This window comes from Halichoeres trimaculatus, unplaced genomic scaffold (genome assembly GCF_033239565.1).
Source record: "Halichoeres trimaculatus isolate MK-OKI-2021-1 unplaced genomic scaffold, fHalTri1.1 fHalTri1_scaffold_3, whole genome shotgun sequence".
Classification (NCBI taxonomy): Eukaryota; Metazoa; Chordata; class Actinopteri; order Labriformes; family Labridae; genus Halichoeres; species Halichoeres trimaculatus.
The window spans coordinates 11343501-11364978 of NW_027437181.1; the positions used below are offsets into that span (position 1 = coordinate 11343501).

At 40.6% G+C, this 21478-nt stretch overlaps 1 protein-coding gene across 1 annotated transcript in view; it reads right to left on the reverse strand.

Annotated features, from left to right (window-relative positions):
• Nucleotides 1–722: 722 nt before the first annotated feature.
• The window catches only part of smad3a (SMAD family member 3a), a 30745-nt gene continuing 9989 nt past the window's right edge, over nt 723–21478 (reverse strand). The window contains exons 2-8 of the mRNA XM_074666771.1: nt 8624–8817; nt 8292–8426; nt 7937–8062; nt 6810–7022; nt 6542–6679; nt 5060–5204; nt 723–3211 (exon numbers count right to left, since the gene is read on the reverse strand). Coding sequence (XP_074522872.1) covers nt 3088–3211; nt 5060–5204; nt 6542–6679; nt 6810–7022; nt 7937–8062; nt 8292–8426; nt 8624–8817 — 1075 coding nt within the window. The 3' untranslated portion in view covers nt 723–3087. The remainder of the gene's footprint in view (nt 3212–5059; nt 5205–6541; nt 6680–6809; nt 7023–7936; nt 8063–8291; nt 8427–8623; nt 8818–21478) is intronic.

Here is a 21478-nt window from a genome sequence, read left to right on the forward strand (position 1 = left end):
CATAATGTAATATAGGACTGACTGTGAAAAAAAGTGCTTCAGTCTTTGATGCCATCACACAAAGGAGGCAGTCAGATTGTCTCATATCGTACTTGAATACATGAGAAAAAGAAAGATAGTGATGAAACTACTACCTGTATCTTTGTAATAAACCTGGACTTAAAAAAAAGGTGAAGCACAATGAAACACTGTCTGGCTCACAACTGTGATTCTCTTTCACCCAAACTCTTTGTCACCACTGAGAAGCGGTTTTGAAGTCACCGACAGGTTGTTAAGGAGCCTTTTACCTTTGGGGCATCAGAACAAAGACTGAATTTATTGAATTTCCAAAGATACATTGTGCTTCTGTGACACGACTGTTATGGTTTGCATAACCTCGCAACATAAGTAAAGAGACGGTGTCTGCATGGCCTGTAATTAAAGTTTCTGTCTGCCTACCTACACAAATTATCCTCCACGGATGAGGAAAGTCCCAAACTGAAAAGTCAAAAAACTGAAGTGTCTCCAGAGACTCTTTGAAAAACATCCTTTAAGTATTTCATGCTAACAAAACAACAAAGCTCCATTGAGTTTTTCCTTATTTGATCATTTTTGCTCTGTAGGGTCATTTATCTCAGTATATACCAGACTTGGTTTTGACATTTGCTTAAGCTACCGAGCACCACAATATATCTTTTTTTATTGATAGATCAACAATAATAAACAAAAATATAAAGCATCACATCAACTTTTTATAGGCAGAGAAAAATAAAGGGTATGATTTTATACAAGACGTCTAAAAGGACCAATTCAAAGCACAAAAACACAGATCACAACTAATACAAACGGTTACAGTGAACACATTTAACAAAGGGGGGGAAGCACAAGCACTATAACTTGAAGAGTGTATAAAAATGACATATTCTCAAAATATTCCCCAAAGGGTTGTTACATCAACCATGTGTGTGAAGAGCCCACTAGGATCAAGACTCGTGCTTTCAACAACACTAGAAGCTCTTTCAAGGGCTCACATGTCCCAGATTAGTAGATGCTACTGTTTCTGAAACAATCTTACACTATTGTTTGAAGGTTTAAAAGGTTGAAAATGTAAAGAGATCAAAACCCACCAGCTTTTAGAGTTATGGCTTATGGCTTTGTAGTTCTCCTGTGAGTCCCTAAAATGTTAAAGATTAGCACCACTGGGCTGGCATTAACATCAAAAGCTGTTTTATTGTGAGTAAGTACTGTAAAAAGAATCCCACTGTTGTCCATGTCCACCCACTGTGTCTTTGTCTAGTGTTATAAAAGGAAATCCGTCCACTTCCAGCACAGTGGGTGGGTTAAAGAAAACGTGACAAAAGCTAAGACTAAGCTTTCCTATTCCAGCATTAACTTTTCCAAAAGTGACTCCACTTTTTTGTTCAATTCTGAGCTTCTTTTTGTTCTCATATTAAAAAAAACATCAACATTATAAAGGTTGATGGAAATATTACCTGTACTGTATGTACGACACGTACATAGAGCTAAAAAACAACAACAGAGACTGCAGATGAAGCAGGTGTGGTTTAAACGCCTCTGTTCATCTTAACACTTCCCTTTGTAAAAGCTGTGCTTTGTTCTGACGCTGCCTCGTCTTCACAGGTAGAAAAATATGAGCTTCATATCCCTGACCTGCTGCAGTGTCTTCTGTTGTGTCATGCAAAAACACACACATCATCACGTCATGGTCTACAAAAAACAATTGGTATCAAAATAGACTTAAGTCATGCATCTTTTCTGTTCACTGGTTTCTGTACATAATTCTTTTGCTTGCTGACAGTCCTGAGTGTGCACAAAGTCAATACCACCGACGGCTTAAAATAAGAGCAATGTTATGGACTGCTGAGAGAGAAAATTACAAAAGCAAAGGCATCTTCCTACTCTCTCTGAGCAGCCAGTATGAAATCTTCAATCTACATTTGTGTTCAGTATTCTAACATAGGGTTTGCAGAACAGTTCAGTCTGTGAGATGTTTCCAGTTCTGTTTAAAGGCCAGTTACATACAATATCTACGTCACAATACAATGCTGCTGCAAAATCATTTTGCATATTGGCAAAGCTTCCTGAACCCAAAGCAGGACATATTTCACATTACACTCTGACAACACCTGTCTTTGTGTGTACTTTGCCAACATAACTTTACAAAAATATTAACATTTTACAAAAGTGCATCATCATCTTCATTAAATTTGATGAATGCTGCTTTCTTAAAGTACTCATTTGTGGATGTAAAGCTGAAACTACACCTTGCTCTACTGGATCCTGAAGCATCAGACTGCTGAGTGATCTGGCACATGTTTTCACAAAGTGTGTGTTTTGTTTTTAACTAAAATGTTTGAGAAAAGTTTGATCCATTCCTTGTTTTTGTCTGAAACTGAAATGTGCAGTTAGAAATCATCTCATCTGCTTTAACACAGGCTGCATAAGTGACAGTATGGAAGCATTAACATGTATTCATGCCAGGCTTACAGTATTTTCCTTCACACAATTTTTGCAAATGGTGCTTGAACATTTTCCTCATGTAACTAAATTTCAAACCGTCTTCATAAACTATCAAATGCCCAAATACAGGAACAAGTCAAAATGAAATGCATGTTACATCATCTTAGTTATGCTTCAAATGCTTAAAAAATGCAGTTATGTTTTTAATTCACTGTTTACCTTAACACCTGTACAAAAGTTGTAAAAATGATGAAAAATAATAATAAAAAAATCTCTTAATTGAAAAATCTCCTCCCTTACAAACAGCTTTTCTGGCACTTTAATGCCAATGAATAAAACGTTTCCGTCAAACACTTCTGGAAATCGACATGATACTACTTTACTGCACTCGTCCCCTTTTGCCACAATCAAAGTGAATATAAAAAGTGCTACTGACAGCTGGTGGGGAGGAGGGGCCAAGTTGCAGGTTGATGATTGGCTAAAGAAAGAGTGTGTGTGTGTATGTGTGTGTGTGTGTGTGTGTGTGTGTTTGTTTGTGTGTGTGTGTAGGGGGTATTGTTTTTCTGTTCTTATATGCATGTGTGTGTTTCTTTAGTCACTGACAGGAAGTGTGAGGATGCAGTTTCCCTAGGAGACGCTGGAGCAGCGGATGCTGGGGGAGCCCATCTGTGTGAGCACCTTGTCCAGCCACTGCAGGGGGCCGTTCAGGTGCAGCTCGATCCAGCAGGGGGTGCTGGTCACCGTCTGTCGCCTGGAAGAGAGCAGAGACGAGTGTTTATTCTCAGAGGACAGTGTTTATAGAAAGGGTTGTGTGAGTAAACTTACAAAGTCAATTTTCAGCAAAGTGAAAAAGCTCTACTTTTATTACAGAGCTGTGGAAAGGCCAAGGAAAGATACTGACCTCAGAAAACAAAACAACAAAGCAAACAAAACTGGATAAATACAAGTTTCAGCTTCATGTAAACAACTCAGTGCAAGTTGAGATGAATCATTCTTTTTTCTTCTTCTTTTGCTTTTTAATGTTTCACTTTTGACTTGAAGCTCTTAGATCTGATCCTTTGTAAAAGTCTATTTAAACAATACTTCTTTGACAGGCCGATGCCTTTCATCCTCTGTGATAACACTTATCAGAAAAAATATAATATTCATACATACAAAGTTAAAAGAGAAATAACTTTAGTTTAGTAACAATGTAAAAAAAAACACCTTTTCCATAAACCTGTAGTGTAAAATTCCTTTAAAAAAGTATGAATATTCTCTATATAAAAACTTCTTCATGATCACCCCATCCTCAAGCTTTCCCCTGAATATGGCCTCCATAAAAAACCCCAGAGAGAGCAGCTGAGGGGCAGATTTGTATTACACAATAGAAAACATGATGGATCGAGTGTAGATAGGGTTAAATGACAACTGACATCAGGTTCAGAAAATACTGCAGACACTGGAATATAAAACTCAAAAGGAGGGGGTTAGATTTCTGCTTCCAGCGTGCTTTATCCTGTGATGGCCTTGTGATAACCCCGACCTCCCCCCACTGCTCTGCATTTTTCTCTTGATGAACCGTGTTTGACACCACAGAGTTGCAGTGACACATCAGCAAGTACAAGCGAAAATCAAGGCTGCTGTAACATTTGCAGGAGAGGAAACTTGTTTTCAACTAAACGATTACATTAAACTGCCTCCAATGCCACCAGCAGCAGGGAAATGGGCTCTTTATGTTTCCATACATGTGATTATAATGTGTTGGCAAAGACAGCTGCCAGCTGCAGCTGATTTCACTCCAGTATGTAGTTTTTGTATTTCATGAGTACTTAAAAGGCTGTTTAACTGACAGTTCAGATGCATCACCCACAGATTTTGTTGATCCTGAATCCATGTTTGTATTTTTTGGCTGCAGTTTGTTTTCATTCAATCAAAAAAGAACGGTTGAAATGAGAGGGTTAAACTACAACCTGTGGTTATCCTGGGAAAAGACTGAGCACTGAGGTGTGGGTGGAGGTAGACGTGGAGGAGGGCCCCGGCTGGTCTAGTAACCTGAATCCTGTTCTTAAGTGTCTCCACATGTCAGTTTGGTCTGGACCGGACTGTGAAGCACTCGCTCACAGCACCAAGGTTTCCCCCCTTGGGAAAGCCTCTGTGCTGAGCTAACTTTGGACCAATCATCTGCCTGCGTTCAACTCTGGCTCCTCCTTTCTCACTATCAGTGAGTCAGACTGTGGAAAACAGGGAGGCGATGGAAGAGGGAAAGTCTGACATCTCTTTCTTTTTTGACAAAACACATGTGTGTCTTTTTAAAAATAGTCTGGCGTGCCTACTGGAGCCTGTTTCTGTAGATGAGAGCTCGGCGACGTCATTCAGCGGATTCACCAGAGTGTGAGCAGATGCCTGGGAGCGGGGGTGGCTGGATTGTGGGATGTGATTCACAGACAGTTTGTTTCTATTGTCTGTGTTTATATTAAGGCTTAGTAAGGACTTCACATTCACACAAAAGCTCTCAACACGTCACTGAAAAAATAGTTTTTGGCTTTACCATCTGATAAGCGAGTTGGGGTTAATCGTTCAAGAGTAAGTGTGTAGCTGATGTGTGAGGACAGCCTACCTGTACTCTGCTCCCCAGCCTTTGACAAAGCTCATTCTGATGGTGCACATCCTGGTCAGCTGGTACACAGCCTCGAATCCCTGGTTGACCGACTGAGCCAGCAGGGCAGCAAACTCCTGGTTGTTGAAGATCTTCAGGTTACATCCTGGAGGGAAAAGTCAAGTCACAAAACCAAGCCCCATTCAGCTTTGTGTTCAGAGATGCACATTGAAATTAGAACAGCTTTCCTGGGTAACTCTAGACATCAGAGACTGTCACAGATCTTTTAGAGGAGTATGTATCTGACAAATAACTTTGTATAAAACTTTTTGAAGCTACAAACCGAGCTGAAATTGGACAACTTGCCTTCTGTGAAATCAACTTGAGGGCTTAAAGTAAAGCCGTTGGGGAACAACTGGCTTAAATGTTCTGTGCTTTCCTAAAAAATGTGTTGCCAAACTTTCGTTTAGACCGATCTGAGACAAATGGAATCTCCCTAATGTTGTAAAATCAACTGGCAAGTGTTTCACATTTGATACTGATTTCTTTTTCTCTGAGCACGTCGGAAAAATCTAACATCTGAATCCGACTAACATCATGTGTCTCCAATTCTTAGTGGTTTTGAACATAACAAAAAGTTTTAATTGTGAGTGACTCAGACATGGAGTCAACAAATAAAACTGACATCACAATGACATTAAGAGATGCAGGATGCAGATAACATTGCTATGCTTTGTATCAAAATCTTTTTGATGTCTAAAACTTCAAGATCTAAGGGTGTTAAAAGATGTGTAGAGTTTGGAGAAAACTCGTAACACTTCTTACACTTTCAAAAGTCGTGCCAGTAAACAGACGACTGTGAGGAGAAAAAAAGTGTTTTTAGCTAAACTCAATAAATGCTGAGGGTTTGTGATGGCTTTGACGAGGCGTCTTCTGTTCATGGTCGTACCGTTACAGCCAAAGTGAATCTCTAATGACTCATCTGTTTTAGAGAATTAACATCAGTTAAATTAATAACATCCTGAATAACTAACAAGGTTTTCAAATGTCCTCAGTTTTGCTACAGACAAAGAGTTCAGACTTGAGAATCTGGCTGCAGGAGTCATTAGACATCAGTGAGAGCAAATTTCTATTCCTGCCACAGAGACTGCAATAAGATGTGAGAGAATGAGGAAAGAAAACTTTATACTTGACTTTTAACAAAAATGTAATGAAATTTTATCTGCATGATACACAAGGACATTAAAGTAACATTTGGGTTCAGGGATTTGCTTGAGCTCATTTCAGCATATGGGCTGAAGGAGGTAGGGTTTAAATTACCAGCCCTCTGAAATGTTTTATGACCTACTGCACCACTTCCTTCTTACATTTCTAGTTTTGCCTTTTGATATTAATTTCAAACAAACTCCCTCTCTGTCTCTTTTTTCTCCCCATATGTCTCACTCTCTGCTCGGCCCTCCAGCCTCAGCTTTCTCTCTCTGTTGCTTTCAGCCTGACACTCACCTGGGGGGATCTTGCAGACTGTAGCGGGGTGCCAACCGTAGCGTTGGTTACAGTTGGGGCTCTGAACAAAGATGGCGCTGTCGCTGAGACACTCAGCAAACACTTCTCCTCCGATGTAATACAGCCGAACACCACGGCCTAAAAGTAAACACAGGCAGGACAACAAACTCCTCAGATTAGGCAGTAAATGCAGAGAAACAGATCATTTGAACTATGACAAATGAATATGTGGCATTAACTGCATAACCAGGCTGAAATGGAGTCCTACCGATGTGTCTACGTGTTAACTCCACAGCTGCGTTTCGGTTGACATTGGACAGCAGACCCAGACAGAATCGCTCAGAGTTGGAGGGATCTGTGAAGCCGTCCACTGTCAGCGAGGGTTGTGAAGCGTGAAAGGTCTCTCCTACTCGCTGGTTTAACTCGTAGTAGGAAATCGAGCACCAGAAGGCTGGCTCACAGTATGTCACTGGTTGAAGGTCTGACAAGGGGAGGCAGAAAAATACAGCTTGTATTTAGTATTTCAAATAAAACATTGTGTAAAGAGATGAGAAAAAAGACTGTAGCTTGCAAAGTTGCTGTGCATCAACACACTCATATGAATATCAAATGTTGTACTAAAAGTAAAAAGTAAGGACACCAGAAGGACAGGAATCAGTTATCAGGTAAATAACAGGAGCAAATCAGAGAAATACTAAGATGGAATAGCTGGACATGAAGAAGTAACAGAAGTGAGGAAGGGGCAAAATGGGGGACCTAAGGGGGTTGAGGTGGAGGTAGGGGAAAAAAACATCACCAAAGAAAACATTCGGCTGCGCTTGCGTCACAAAATGTCAAACCCATACACTGTTTCCCAGAAGCTTTCACCAGACAAATGTGGAAACTCAACCCTCACTGGTGGGATGCTGGAGCCAAAAACGGTCAAATTACAGGCTTATCCATGATAATTTTCAGTAACTTCAACTGGTTCTGGTAATTTGCTCTTTTTCCCCTCAACACCGCTGTTCTGTGAGACTTCAACATTCATCTTTTTTTTTTAAGTCCTGAACGGGGCTGCCAAATTAAACTGGTGAGATTTTTGTTATTCACTAGTAGCTTCCTGGCCAAGCCCCCTGGCGTTTTTCCATCCTGATAGAATAAACGGAGGATTCTGTCATTGATGTGAGTGTGGGCTGAATGCTGGATTGGCCTGTTGAGAAGATCACATGGTGCTGGACACACAAAGGCGTCTTTCATCACCTGGTTTCCTCTTACAGAACTGGAGTGAAATCAAACAGAGAATTCCCACTGGGGAGACACGCTTCAGAAACATTTGTCTGTGACTGAAGGAAGGCAGACAGAGAAGTACACAAACACACACTTAAGCACACACATACACAGACCTGCAGCGCTTACCTAAGTTGCTGTGTGTGGGTGAAACAGGGTTGGGTGACAGGTTTGGGGAGCTTGTGTCCATGCTGTGGGTCATCTGGTGATCGCTGGTCTCCCCATCCTCACTGAGGTAGCCTGGTGGGGGCGTTTCTAAGCCACACAGAGAAAACAACTCATCAAATTTGTTGGTGTAGTTGTAGATTCTAATATAATTCAAGTCTTTGCTTTAGTAGAAACCTACAAATAACTACAACAATCTGAAGCTGCTCAGAGTCTCTCTTAAAACTTTGGACAATGTGTAAAACACAGATGTGCATGCCTGCTTGGATTGCTGATAACCAGTCTCCATGTTTCTTAGCGTGAGAGAGACTTATCCTACCTGGTATGTAGTTGCTCTGTGGCTCAATGCCGGCAGGGAAGTTGGTGTTTTCAGGGATTGAATGGCTGTAGTCATCCAGAGGAGGAAACTCAGCGGGGATTTCAGTGTGTCTGGGCACCAGTACTGGAGGAAGAACTGGAGGATGGACAGACAGACAAACAAACGTTTTATTAAAAAATATTTCAAAACTGATTATTTCACATGAAAAATAAAATACTTTGATGTATAATGGAGTAATTATAAAGCTTTAAATAAGACAAAATTAAGTAAATAAAGCAAAAGATACAATAAGCTAATCTCTCAAGACATCATCACACGCCAAGATTTCGTACCTGGTGTCTCGACTCTCTGGTAGTGGTACGGGTTGACACACACTTCATCCTTCTTTGTGTGGAAGGCGTACTCGCATAGCTCGACAGCCCGCAGCTCATGGTGGGACTGCAGGTCAGGCCAGCGCCACAGACGGCAGTAGATGACGTGAGGGAGACCTTTTCTGTGGGAAACCTGCAGACGGCCATCCAGAGACCTGTGGACAGGAGAGGAGGAAGAGCAGTTTGTCAATAAGTCAACCTCAGAAGATTTACAGGACAGAAATACAGCCTTTGTGTCTATTTCAGGGCTTAAATCTAAAAAACTGACTTCATTTTCTTAGAGATTAAGAACAATGACCCTCATGTTGTTCCCCTGTTTTCACTCATGCAGCAGATTTATTCTTTTAAAGGTGTTTGTAGTTGTTATTGATGTGATACCTGTTCCTGGCTACTTCATATTTGGCACCCCACCTATTCTTTCGGTCTACTCTCGAACAATTAAAAAATGTGTACTCAAAAATATTCAAAGCCCAAATTCTGATGCAACACATTTGATAATTCAGTCCAGCACAACATATCAGCCTCTGGGTGTAGTGTTCAAGTCTGGCCTCAGACTGCTGATGAGGGTCCCAGCTGTGTGTGGACTGGCTATGAGCTGATGTCTAATAATAAGCAACCTCGAATGGGATCACAATATGGACAGCAGGAATTTCATTGTGTTGTATAACATCTGCACCCATCTGGTAAACAATACTGCAGGCAGGATGATGACACAGGCTGCCGGATAGAAAGGAGCGGTGGTTAAGCACTGCAGATTGTCATAACAGGGACATACCCTGTAATCTCTAAGCACAATGACCCGTGAAAGACAAAAAAATAAACACTCTAATCATCTTATGCAAGAGGCAGCATCCCATGTGACCCTACTATCTGCACACTGGCTCACTTTCAAACACAAATACAGAGGAAGGGTCAAAGTCATGAGCTAAAGCCCTTTATCAGTCAAATGTTGGTCCACAAAACGAAAATAAAAGCCGTGTGTTGTCTGACTCTTGAGAGCTCTGCAGTATTGTATGTCCAGCGAGAGGAGAGAGACGTTTCAATTTTTCATGGCAAAAGCTTTTATGTGCTGGCTCTCTCCTCCAAAATGTGCTGGAGAGGGTGTGAGTCAGGGGGGGAGGAGGGGGTGTCTTGAATTTGGAAAGGGTGTCTGAGTGCTTTATGCACACACAAGTGTACAGTAGAATGCAGTTAAAAGGGGGATCAACAAGGGGGAAGAAGGTGGAGGGAAGCTGGAGAAGCTTCAACAGTGAAAAACATCCCTGAAGCTCCTGAGGACTGTTTCACATCACAAATCTGCACGCAAAGGAATCTCAACAAGGAACAAAGATTAAAACCAGAACTTCTCTCCACCTGACATTCTTCTCTGGTTCTCCATGAGGTAAAGATAAGATAAAGGGGCAGATGAGTGTTGAAAAAAGTGCAAATAAGATGCATTTTTGGGGCTTAGCACGTGGGCGCTCTGGTAGTCTTTGTTTACTGTAAGCAGGAGGAAGTTTACACATTGGGTTTCATGTTTATCCAAATGAGAATATCCACTTTTTCAGACATGTCAGCAAACCAGATGCTCTTTTTTCTGGGTTTATTTCCTCAACCTGTACAGCACATAGCTCTGTAATTTTAGCTCCCCTTCTACTAAACTTGTCTGTGTAAACTTTACTGCTGCTTCCAGCTACATGAGAAAAACCAGACCCTCTACGATGCCATGGTAGGCAGGACGGGCCTGTGCATGTCACAGAAAGAAAGCAGCAACTTGTTTGATGTTTTGGCTGCAAAATGCTCATCTGCTGAGACAGACTTTTTAATTCATGCAGAGAGTCAATGTTTTCAATATGGCCTTCTACAGCTGAATGGATGACGAAATAACTGCATTGTGATAAAGTAATTCAACTGCCTTCCTCAAATTTTAATCTTTGCTTGACTCTAAACGTCCAAATGTGCCAAAACTTGTCTTTGCTTAAAGTCTTCACACACCTTTAGAGACACGGGAGTGAGCAGCCAACCTGTTTTCAACATGTATTCCAAATTTCAGTAAATCAATGGCACCAAAAAGCATTCCTCCTCAAATCAAGCACAAATGAACTCATTCCTATTCAACAATCACAAAGCACCAAAGCAACACAATCCAACTTATTACTGCAAACTGACGCCCAAGGAAAAGAAGTCAGTGACTTCATTATAAACACAAATATAAGCACAGCCACAAGTGGAAGATCAGAGAGCTCACAGACCTGATGCTTTTATAAATCAAGAACAAACAACACTTCTCTCTGCTTTTCATCTCAGATCTGGGAAACAATATTTAGCAATGCTGAGAGATTTGGCGGACTTACACTGAGTAGAAACACAAACAGGAACACCTTGTGTTATTATGTAAGTAAGTCCACAAGATTTTGTGGCTGTTTTGTAACTTTTAGTGATATTAAACTAGTTTTTCCTTTCAAGGTTCTGTTCCAGAGCTCATGATAGCTTTCAGTTTTCATGATTTCAGTTCTTCTTTTCAATTACAGCTTTCTCAGTGTATGTTGTTGTGATTAATTGGGGCTGCTGCTGATACTAAAGAAGCATTCATCAAGTGGCCTAAAAAGTCACTTGGAAGTGTCCTCAATTGAATTCAACTCATCCCTAAGTTAAGGACTCATTTGCAGCTTTGTTTTAAAAGGGATGAAATCCAAAAGACAAATTAAGACATGCAGAGAGACAGTAGCTTTGAAGTCAACAAACAGAAATCACGAAGGAAGCTACACATGAATCATGGGAAGTAAAAAATAAGACATGAGGGAAACACATGAAAACTGCCTTTTCAAAGAGGAACAGCTGTCACATGTAGTCACTTAGCAGGAGAATAGTTGATATTAAAACATCACGAGTTACCAGACAGCTGGGAAAAAAGCCTCCCCGAAAGCTGGATGATTGAACTAGGAGAGACTGTATTTATTGGTTGGTGATTATGGTTGTACTTTAAGGTGTTCCTTCACTCTTTTGAAGCAGGGAAAGTCAAACCTACATGTGTCACAGAGGGCTGACCTGATGTTAGAGGTATGTGTGCTTGGTCCTGCAGCTGAGTGGGTGTTTGGTGGGGCTAGACTCTGCGTGGGTTGACACAGACGTGAACAAACTGTAGTGGCATTGTGGACTACTTGGTGTCCCTCCTTTCATACAGCCATTTCCAGTCAGTAATCTTTTTCCTTTTTAAAGGGTTACAGTAAAAGTTCAGTATGAGTCATGCAAATAAGCTGAAATGCACATGTGCAATCCAGCACAAAAGAGGATCTTCACTCATTCAGAAACCACGAATATGACTCTTTATGGCTGTAGAAATCATCATCAATAATCCATGGCTGAGAAGAAAAGTTGGACCACAGTGTACGACTCAAAGCGTTCCACAGTTTCCACTCTTCATTCATTTATATCAAAGCTGTGTAAAGTCTCAGTGTTATGTACAAATGCACAGATGAAGCAGATCACAAACCAACTTTTCCGGGACATGATGAACAGCAGCTGTTAATTTAGAAGCTGCACTACAAGAACTGCTTGACAGATCTTTTCATTGATATCTTTTGGTACCACTTGTAATCATCTCTTGTTGGTTTCCCAAAACAACTGTCCAAACCGCCTTCTGCACTTGAAAAAAGTAAACTAGTGTTTCAAAGCATAGAAGAAAAGCCATCTATGGGGATTTTATTAGCTTATTGTATCAGTGACTGTGTGGTGGTAGAGAGTGTTGGCAAGAGAGAGCCAACAAAAAAATTGACTGTCACTTCAGTTTGGACGAACATAACATGTGTTGGGATGGAGATATTCAGCTTTGTGTTCTGTTTTTTTATTGAGGAGTATTTATTTAAGGAGCACAAAACAGATTGGTGCAGCAAGAAGATAACAATCTTAGATAGGACGATTGAAGAAGAGGAAAAACTGGTGGAAAATGAGTGAGATTAACAAATGGGGGTGAGATGAACTATCCTGACTCTGCAAACATGAACATGAAGTCTGCTGACTTCTTCTTCCACTCCTTGATGAATCATCAGGTGTTCATCTTGATGTTACATGCAGGTATCCTAATTGAAACGTTAAGATAAACTCAGAATGTCATAATCCATTTTAAAAAGAGAACTGAATGATTTTCAGTCAGAAATTTACATGTTACCTAACATATGCTCACCGACAGACAAAAAGTGTTAAACAAATAGCAACAGTCAAAACACAGCACACATGAAACACACAGACAGGTCCGGACACACACACTGTACCTATCTGAATCACTCACTTTATGGGAGAGATTTATGACAACGCAGCGAATGAGGCTTTAATGAGGAACACCTCTCTGGCAGTAAAAGCCACTCCTTCCTCCAAGCTTCAAGCCTCAGCCTGTTGTTTAGAGGAAGAGCCAGTCACTTTGCCACGACAGAAGCTCCTGAAAAACACTTTAAAATGATTTGGAGCTCAGAGCACTTCAGCAATGTGGCAGGGAGGAGGCAAAAGGGGGAGAACTATGACCCCAAATTCCCTGCTGGGCTTCTGTGAGTGAGAAAGTGTGTCCAGACGAGAAGTATGAAGAACATGGGTGGGATATGAGGGCTTAAAGAATTCAGACCAACAGTTATCAACTGTCAGACTGCTGAGATGAAACTGATTATGTTCAGAACACTATTCACTCTAGAAAATGATTAAAAAACATTGACGACTGAGCCTACACGAAAGAATAAGAAGTTATCAATTCATAAAGAGGCAAGAGCAAAGTGATGAGCCTCTCGAGGTCTGGACATTAGAGACCGTGTATTAGATTACATAACTTATCAGTCGAGCATAAACACCAAGATAAGGCGGGATTTCTTTCCTTCATGAAGCACAAGCACCTGGTGTGTATTTCAAACTATCATCAGATTATTTTAACAAAAGTGAAAGCCTTTAATGTCAGTGAATTGCTTGCAAGATTTTTCAATTACTAATTTGGAACTACAGGGAAAGGTTACTGTAGTGTTGGATTTTGATTTAGTTTTTTATTTGATAGCGTTTTGACTTTGTTTTAAGTTCCAGTTTAGTTTTAATTAGTTTTGAAAGTTTGTTTTTGGAAATGGTTATTTTTATTTTTGTTTTTATTAGTTTCTGGATTAGTTTTAGTCTTTTTTTGTAAAATGGGGTAGTTATCAAACGCCAGATTCAGATTTACACACTCAAAACAACAACTATCATTTTTTTTAGGACTTCAGAAAGCACAGATAAACAGGAATAAAATGTCTCACTTAGTGCTTTTGACAGGCAACTGGGTGGATAGCAAAAGAACAAAATAGTGAGTTTATGTATGAGATAAATGGCAAAGACGAAAATGAAAGAATTTCCTATAATTTTAGTTAATTTAGTTTTGTCAACTCACAATACAGTTTAATTAAACACAGACTCATAGTTTTTAAATCTACTTTGTGTTTCTGTCATGTACATTTTTTGGGACCATATGTAAAAACAAAAATACGACTTGGTAAACGTACTAAGACTCTTTAGCTCTTCCTGTTTTTTTTTTTTTAAGTGTCAACCAGTGACAAAGAATTAAAGTTTTATATCCGGAGGAAGTCAGAGTGAAACAGATGACTGTGGCTAAAAGTGACAAAACACTATAGATTTTTTTCCCCACAGGGAAAACTGTGTCAACATCATTGTGCTCCAGGCCCTGGAGCTAGGTCTGAACCTGACCTTTGTGCACAACAAGCTCTGTTTGTGTGTGAATGCAGCACATCCACAAACACTCAGACGCACAAAGATAAACACAGGTATAAGCAAGAGGAAGAAAAAGAACTTGGCTTCAAGATGTTCACACATCTTGTAATCCTCTTTGTAAATGGAGTGGAAAAAGGAGGCTATGTGAACATGAGTGATAGTGAAAAGGAGATGATAAACAAAATTTGAGCTTGTTTGTGTGTGTGCGTGTGTGTGTGTGTGTGTGTGTGTGTGTGTGTGTGTGTGTGTGTGTGTGTGTGTGTGTGTGTGTGTGTGTGTGTTTGGCTGACTCATAAAACAGACTCAGACAGAGCAGATTGAGCTTCACTGAGCTGGGGAGGAGGGGAGGGGGCAAAACAAACACTCTGGGGCATGGCCGGTTACGCTCAGAGAGATAAAAACATATACACAGTGTGTTTGTGTGTGTGTGTGTGTGTGTGTGTGTGTGTGTGTGTGTTACAGACTGGCTACGGTCCGAGCAGTGCAGATCACACACGCACAGACACATAAACTCTCCCAGTAAGCTCAGCCCTTTCATCATGGTCTTTCAACATCCCTCCACCAGATTCAAACTCCACAGAGTCTGAGTCTGAGTCTCTAGTCACTAAGTTAAAGTTTTTTAGCAGCTCAGCTCTAAACGTCACTTAAATACAGATTTATATTTGAAGTGCCTACATGTAAACATCAAACTCCCATGACAATCTGTCCCACAAGGCCACAGAGGGGGAGGACAAAGTGGGTGATGGATAAAGAAAGGAGGGTGCTGCTGGACAATAGGGCTGCCAGACTGTCTCAACAGCTCAGGGCAGCTCAGAGTGTCTGTGACCGGGCCCCTAAAAAGCCCCCTCCCCTCTCCTCCGTCTGTCCCACTGTCTCACCGCCCTGACCGCCCTGCCTCTGTCCCAGTACTGCGTGAGGGGTGAGGGCGGTGGGGGTGGGAGTGAAATGGCTTTTGTGCCTTTCATAGAGTCTGCGGCCAGTCTGTCGAGCCATGACCAACAGGGCTGCAGTCCAGTGACGTTCAGCAGACGGCTGCTGTCCTCCAACAACAACATGTGAAGAGACAAATCATTCAGTGCATCTGGAGACAGAGCTGCTGTTTGGGTTTGAAACCTGACGAGCAGCTTCACTCTTAAAAACTCTTTTTAAGTCTATTTTTATGTGCTTTGGTTTTGTGTTACTGGTACAGAACACAGGAGACCTGAATCACATACTGATGAATCACTTTCAGCCCACACTGCACCTGCTTCAAAAGAACTGTTGCATTTTAAAGGACATATTGCAGGTTAAATTCTTCTGTTAATTATCACTTAAAATCATCTGATAATGGCTGTAGAATAAGTCAGCCATTTATTTTTACGTTATTTAACCAAAAAAGTCACAAATTTAGAGGAAGAGGCTGTTTTCAGTGAAGCTGTTTAAAAAGCTCTATTTTCCAACATCGAGTCATGACGTTGCAAAGGGGACTCTCAACCCCTTACCCCGCTTTGAGCCAATGTGAATAACAGGTGGTCATGAGTGAGACTACGTATGTTCTAAATTATTGTTTGATTTGACCATATATTAAGATGATTGAGATGTGTTTGGATGGATGGATGCAAACACTAGCTTAAAAGGACATCGAGTCCACTTTTTTGGACTAGATGGAGTTACCTTTGTGCTCAGATTCTCCTCACACCTCAGCTCCACTGCTCTTCTACGGCCATTATTCCACCTAATCTTGCCCTAGTCTTCCCGGTCTTCATCTTTCCTAACAGCCACATAATTATAAGCCTGAGGACCATCATATGTATAGGAATTGAGATTTCCTTCCTCTTCATTGATTGCAGTGACAATCAGATCCATGTTGATCAATGTTAAAAAGACGCAGAAGCAGAGGGACTCCTCTCTGTGACGTCACGTTCTTAATGTGGAAGTAAAAATAAATGCGCTGAAATGCCTCCAGGAGACCCTGTGGTTTATTAGTTTAGGAATTTCTTTTAGACTATTATTTTAAAGTTATTTTCCTATCAATTTCTTAACACTTGTCTTTAACCTGCAAGATGCCCTTTAACCCCTTGTTGAGCACATTTTTTATTTCGTGTCAAAAATCAAAGACATTTAAGAATAAAAAAGAAACACTTTCTGTCTTAAAAAAGACAAAAAAAAAACTGGATTGTTCCCAATCCGTAGAGCTATCCTGCCTGTACTTTTTTCACCGAGCTTCCTCTATAAACTCCAGCTCATAAACCATTGCTTTCAGAATCAGTCATTACTATGTAGTTTGGTTTTGATGATTATTCTTATGAAGCCTACAGATCTAGAGAGTTGATCAGTGTGCGGCAGGCTGAACAACATGACGTGTCTAAGTACAGTGCAAAAATGAACAGACTTTCTGATGGCAAAGCAAAGCACAGGCAACTATCAAAATATAGTGCAGCCTCACACTAACTTCAACATTTGGGCTAGAGTTAGTTAGAACTGGGTAAATTACAAGGAAGATCTGACGTCACAGAGCTCCAGAGCCCAGCTACAGTTACAAAAGTCCAGCTGCTTTCTCAACAAAGAAGTCGAGGTAACCTGGGGCACAAGTGGTCAAACGGTTTCAGTACAAAACCCAGGTACGTAGTCCTCACTGCAGTGGTTGGTTGTTCGACCCCTAGCCTTTGTTATTTGCCCCATCTTTCTTTCCTATTTCTACTCTTACTAAACAATCCAGCAGGATCCTTTTAAATATCAGATCATTGAGTGGTAAAGATATTTTAATGTCCTTAAACCTGGCACAGTTGTTCACGGTGTCTATGTTGTGTAAGGCAGCAAGTTCAGAACACTGTTTTGACAAATTCAGTAAAAACAAATGTGTATGCAGAAAGAGAGCCTGTGATACAGTGATCTGATAACCCTGCAAGTTCTTGAAGCAAAAAATACATTTTCTGGTTCAAGATTCTTTCAAGATGTTAAACTGAATATCTTTAGGGTTTACTGCAAAAGACTAAATTAATAAGATGGTTTACAAAGAAAAGAGAAAAAAGTGAATTTCAATAACTGATACAGTTTGATGCAGACTGTAAGAGATGTCCTTGGTCTCCAGTGGAAAGTAGAGATTAGCCAACCCTTGTTTTCCTCTTTATTTTCACTCTGTTATGAGCGAGCGGCAATCAATTCAACCACAGAAATTAGACCCTTAGAGTGCAAAATGTTCTGTTTAGAATAGATTCCTGCAGTGACAGAGCCACCAAACCACCACCAAACATATTCCACACACGCACACATTTACACACAGAAACACACACCTCCCACTCTCTCTGGAAAAGCCATCAGACTTCTCCTTTTCTTACAAAAGAAGGGGGAGGTAAAGAAAGAAATCCAAGAATAGAGTGTGGGAGAAAAAAGAAAAGGTCTGACAGCAGCCCACAGGTGATATCATAGGAGTGGAGCGTACTGGGACCACTGTGGGAGGGACTGGTGTGAATTAAAAAAACAGAAGACAGGGGACCAGCAAGGCTAGACAACAAATAACAGCGTCTGCGCTCCAAGAACTGGTGGGATGATGCTGAGCAGCCTGAGCATCTCTTTCTGAATCGAAATGATGAATGAGTGAAAATTTTCCAGATGGTAGTCATCAATTACTTTTCCCACAGAGGAGTACGGTTTCCCTTGCCCATAGTAACTCAAGCAGGTGGACCAGAATCTATGATACACTGAGCTTCACAAGCCACTTTCAGCAAGGATTTGGATGTTATGAATTGTTATTTCACATCAGGCCTGGACGATAAAGATATGTATTGTAAAATATCTTTTCCTCAATAGAAATATGGGACATCGTCAATGGAATTTTGATAGAATTCGTTTATCAAGTTCAAATAGCGCCATGTCAAGTTAGGCTGACGCATACAGGACGCGTGCAGCAGCCAGCAGCAGCACACAAGCTGATGTTTACATTTATGAGTCAGCGGTAACGGAAATAATGGGCCTGATCAACTAAAGGTTGAACATGTGCAAAGTTGATTTACTAACTGGGGTGCACTGGTAGCACAAGCTAAATCCTCATTTAAAAAGGGCAGTTTGCACCCGTTATTGGTTATATATGCAGTCTTAGTAGATCACTTGCAACACGCCCACTAATACCTCTAAAAACTTCTAACTAAAAAAAAACTGAGTCAAAAACAACCTTCTGATTTCTTCATAACTCACCTACGAGTTTACGCTTGACAAAATAGTTGTTTGATATATATCATGATAATAACCAATATAAAAAAAAAATCATGAAATCTTGTGATAGGATATTTCTCATATCCCACACCCCTATTTCACGAATGTATGAACTCAATGAAAGTAAATGAGAATACAAATTTAGAGGACTCAACTTGGATTTGGACTCAGGTAACGAGGACCTGACAGACTGACAAAAAGACTCGACTCAGGTGGTGACACTGACCCGATTAGGACTTGGACTCTGGGGACTTCAGGCTGGGCTTGGTGACTCGTCTACAACACAGTACTTTACTCACTGAGGCAGCTCCTTTGACGCATAAAAAAAGTTTTATTTTTTGATCACAAAGGACCTTACATCACCATAGCACTAAACAAAATTAATACAACTCAGAAGAGGCTGCTGAGGTTTGAATGTTGTCTCTCGTGTTGCTATATTGGGTTGTCCTTGAGGGTAAACTGTCTACTGAACTCTGAGCTGGACTTCTTTTTCTTCTCTGGCTCTAGTTTCTCCCTTTCTGATTCAGTCCACTATGTTGCCTGCTCATCTCCTTCACTCTTTAACTTTAACCCACCTCCTCAGCCATCTCCATTGCTCCATTTCAGTATTTTCTACTCCTGACTTTGAAGTAATCTTCCCCTCTCCTTTGAACCTCTGCTCATTCACGTCAGCTTCTTTTCCCACACAGATCCAGCTGTAGTCCTGCACCAGTAGCAGCAGCAGCAGTGGTTGTGGTGGTGGCCAGTGGAGCACAAAGGCAGGCTTGTTGTCTGGTGAACGGGTCTGTGAGCATAAGACTGTCTGTATGTATGTGTGTGTCTGGGTGTGTGTGTGTGTTCCTGCATGGTGCATGCTCACTCCCCCGCAGATAGTGAGACGGCCAGGGCAGAGCTGTCTCTTTAACCCCCTCCACTACTAACACAAGCCGAAAACCAAACAGCAGCCCACGCCCTCCTCAAGGCCTGGGCAGGCAGAGAGAGCATTCCTCTGAGCTGACTAACCCCACACACGGACACAGACTCACACACATACACACAGACACACACACAACAAAAAATCCATTTCATATCAGTTCCTTTTTTTGGGTAGAGAAGTAGCCTGAATATGGTCCAAGAAGTTATGTTTTCTCTATCTTCCAACCTTTACTGAATTATTTTCACCACTTCCGGTTTGTGTGGACAGAAGCAGGGTTTTTAGTAATAAACATTACCCTTTTGTCTGAGAGGAAAACAAAAATGTCATCTTAAAAAAATATTTTTATTGTTTAGGGTCATAAAATAAATGGTTTCACATACCATGATCTATAAATTGATTTGTTGCTGTGAAGTGTTGAACATTTTGATCTGCTCCTAAGAGTAACAGTACCTCTACAGAAAATTCTAGTAGAGTCTGACATGTCCCTGCCGGCTTTTTAGTCAGTGTCGAGGTAAATAGCTGGGTGCTCATGTCGTCTGAAGTTTGTTCTCCTGACAGACAGCGTGCTTTTACAATGAGTTAATTAAAAAACTTCTCCAACTGCTGAGCACACTGCATGAAGATGGGGAGCATTCAATCAGAGAGAGAAAGACAAGGACATTATTTTCTGAGGTTCAGCTTTGTTGTAACAAGCACCAGAGCTCTGCAAAGTCATTTTAGAATATGACTCTAAGTGTACTTACAAAACCAATGTTTGATGAATAAACAAAGTAACTATGAAACAGTAGTCTTGATAAGTGAGAAACTGGTACTAACGAGCTAACCATTACTTCTCCCATCTTGCTGGGAGTTACTAGTTTTTGCAGCTGTGTTGCAGGACAGAGATAATACAAAATGATAACAAGACAAAAGAAAATGAAATTGTAGTGAAAATCTTAACAGTGTTGGTAGGGAAACTGGAAGCTGTTTGTTTTTGCCAAATAAAAACTTCTATAGTAATGTAAACACATGAAAAAGCACCGTGAGATTCAGAACTGGAGAAAAACACAGACTTCTGTAGCATCAAAGTCTTCTGGGAAGAACTTCTACAAAAACAAACATATGAGGTGAAGTGCAGACTTCTCTTGATAAAACTAGAATATTTAATACCGTTAGGGATGGGTACCAAATTAGGTGCTTTTGAAGGTACCGACCGAATTCTGTCAAAAGTACCAGGTATCGGTTCATGTAAAATCAAACGGTACCATGTTTAGGTACCTTAATGCATCCTTGTTACAGTGAGGAAGTGGAAGAGTAGGCAATTTTCCATGCTGGACATAAACCCAGCATTGCAAGGTTAAATAATGAAGAATTAATATGTTAAACTGAAAATGTTTTAGACTTCATTACTCAAAAAATTGATCATTTTTACCACTTAAACACAAAAAAGTACCGAAATTTGGTACTGTTGTGTTCTGGTACCGATTGCCAGGTATCGGGCATCGGTACTGTATCTTTTTAAATGTGAAAGGTACCCATCCCTAAATATCATATCCATTTCTGTATTATCAACAGTGACTATTAAACCCAAAATTACCATCTTATTAACAGCCACCATTTTCCAAAAAAATCTAAATGTTAAAATACAACAGTTTTAATCATTCATTAACCCAATTATCCACTTAAAGTCAATAATAACCAATACTTTTAAGTATTTCCCAGCAGAAGCAGGTACGTCAAGCCCCGGAGCTGTGACTCATTTTTCAGCTTTAAAGGTCAACAAGGTAAACAGCATAACACAAGCACATAGTGTAGCTTCTACACAAACACTCTCACATGCACAGACGCTAACGTTCACACCTCTTCTCTCATAGCTCTAACTTGGGCCTGTCAAGCAAATCAAACAATGACAGGAATCCTGAACTGAAGGCCTGAGGGCGACTCATTACCATCATTAGAGCAGCAAACCACACACAGACAGACAGACAGAGCACACATAAACTCTGAGTGACCCGTCT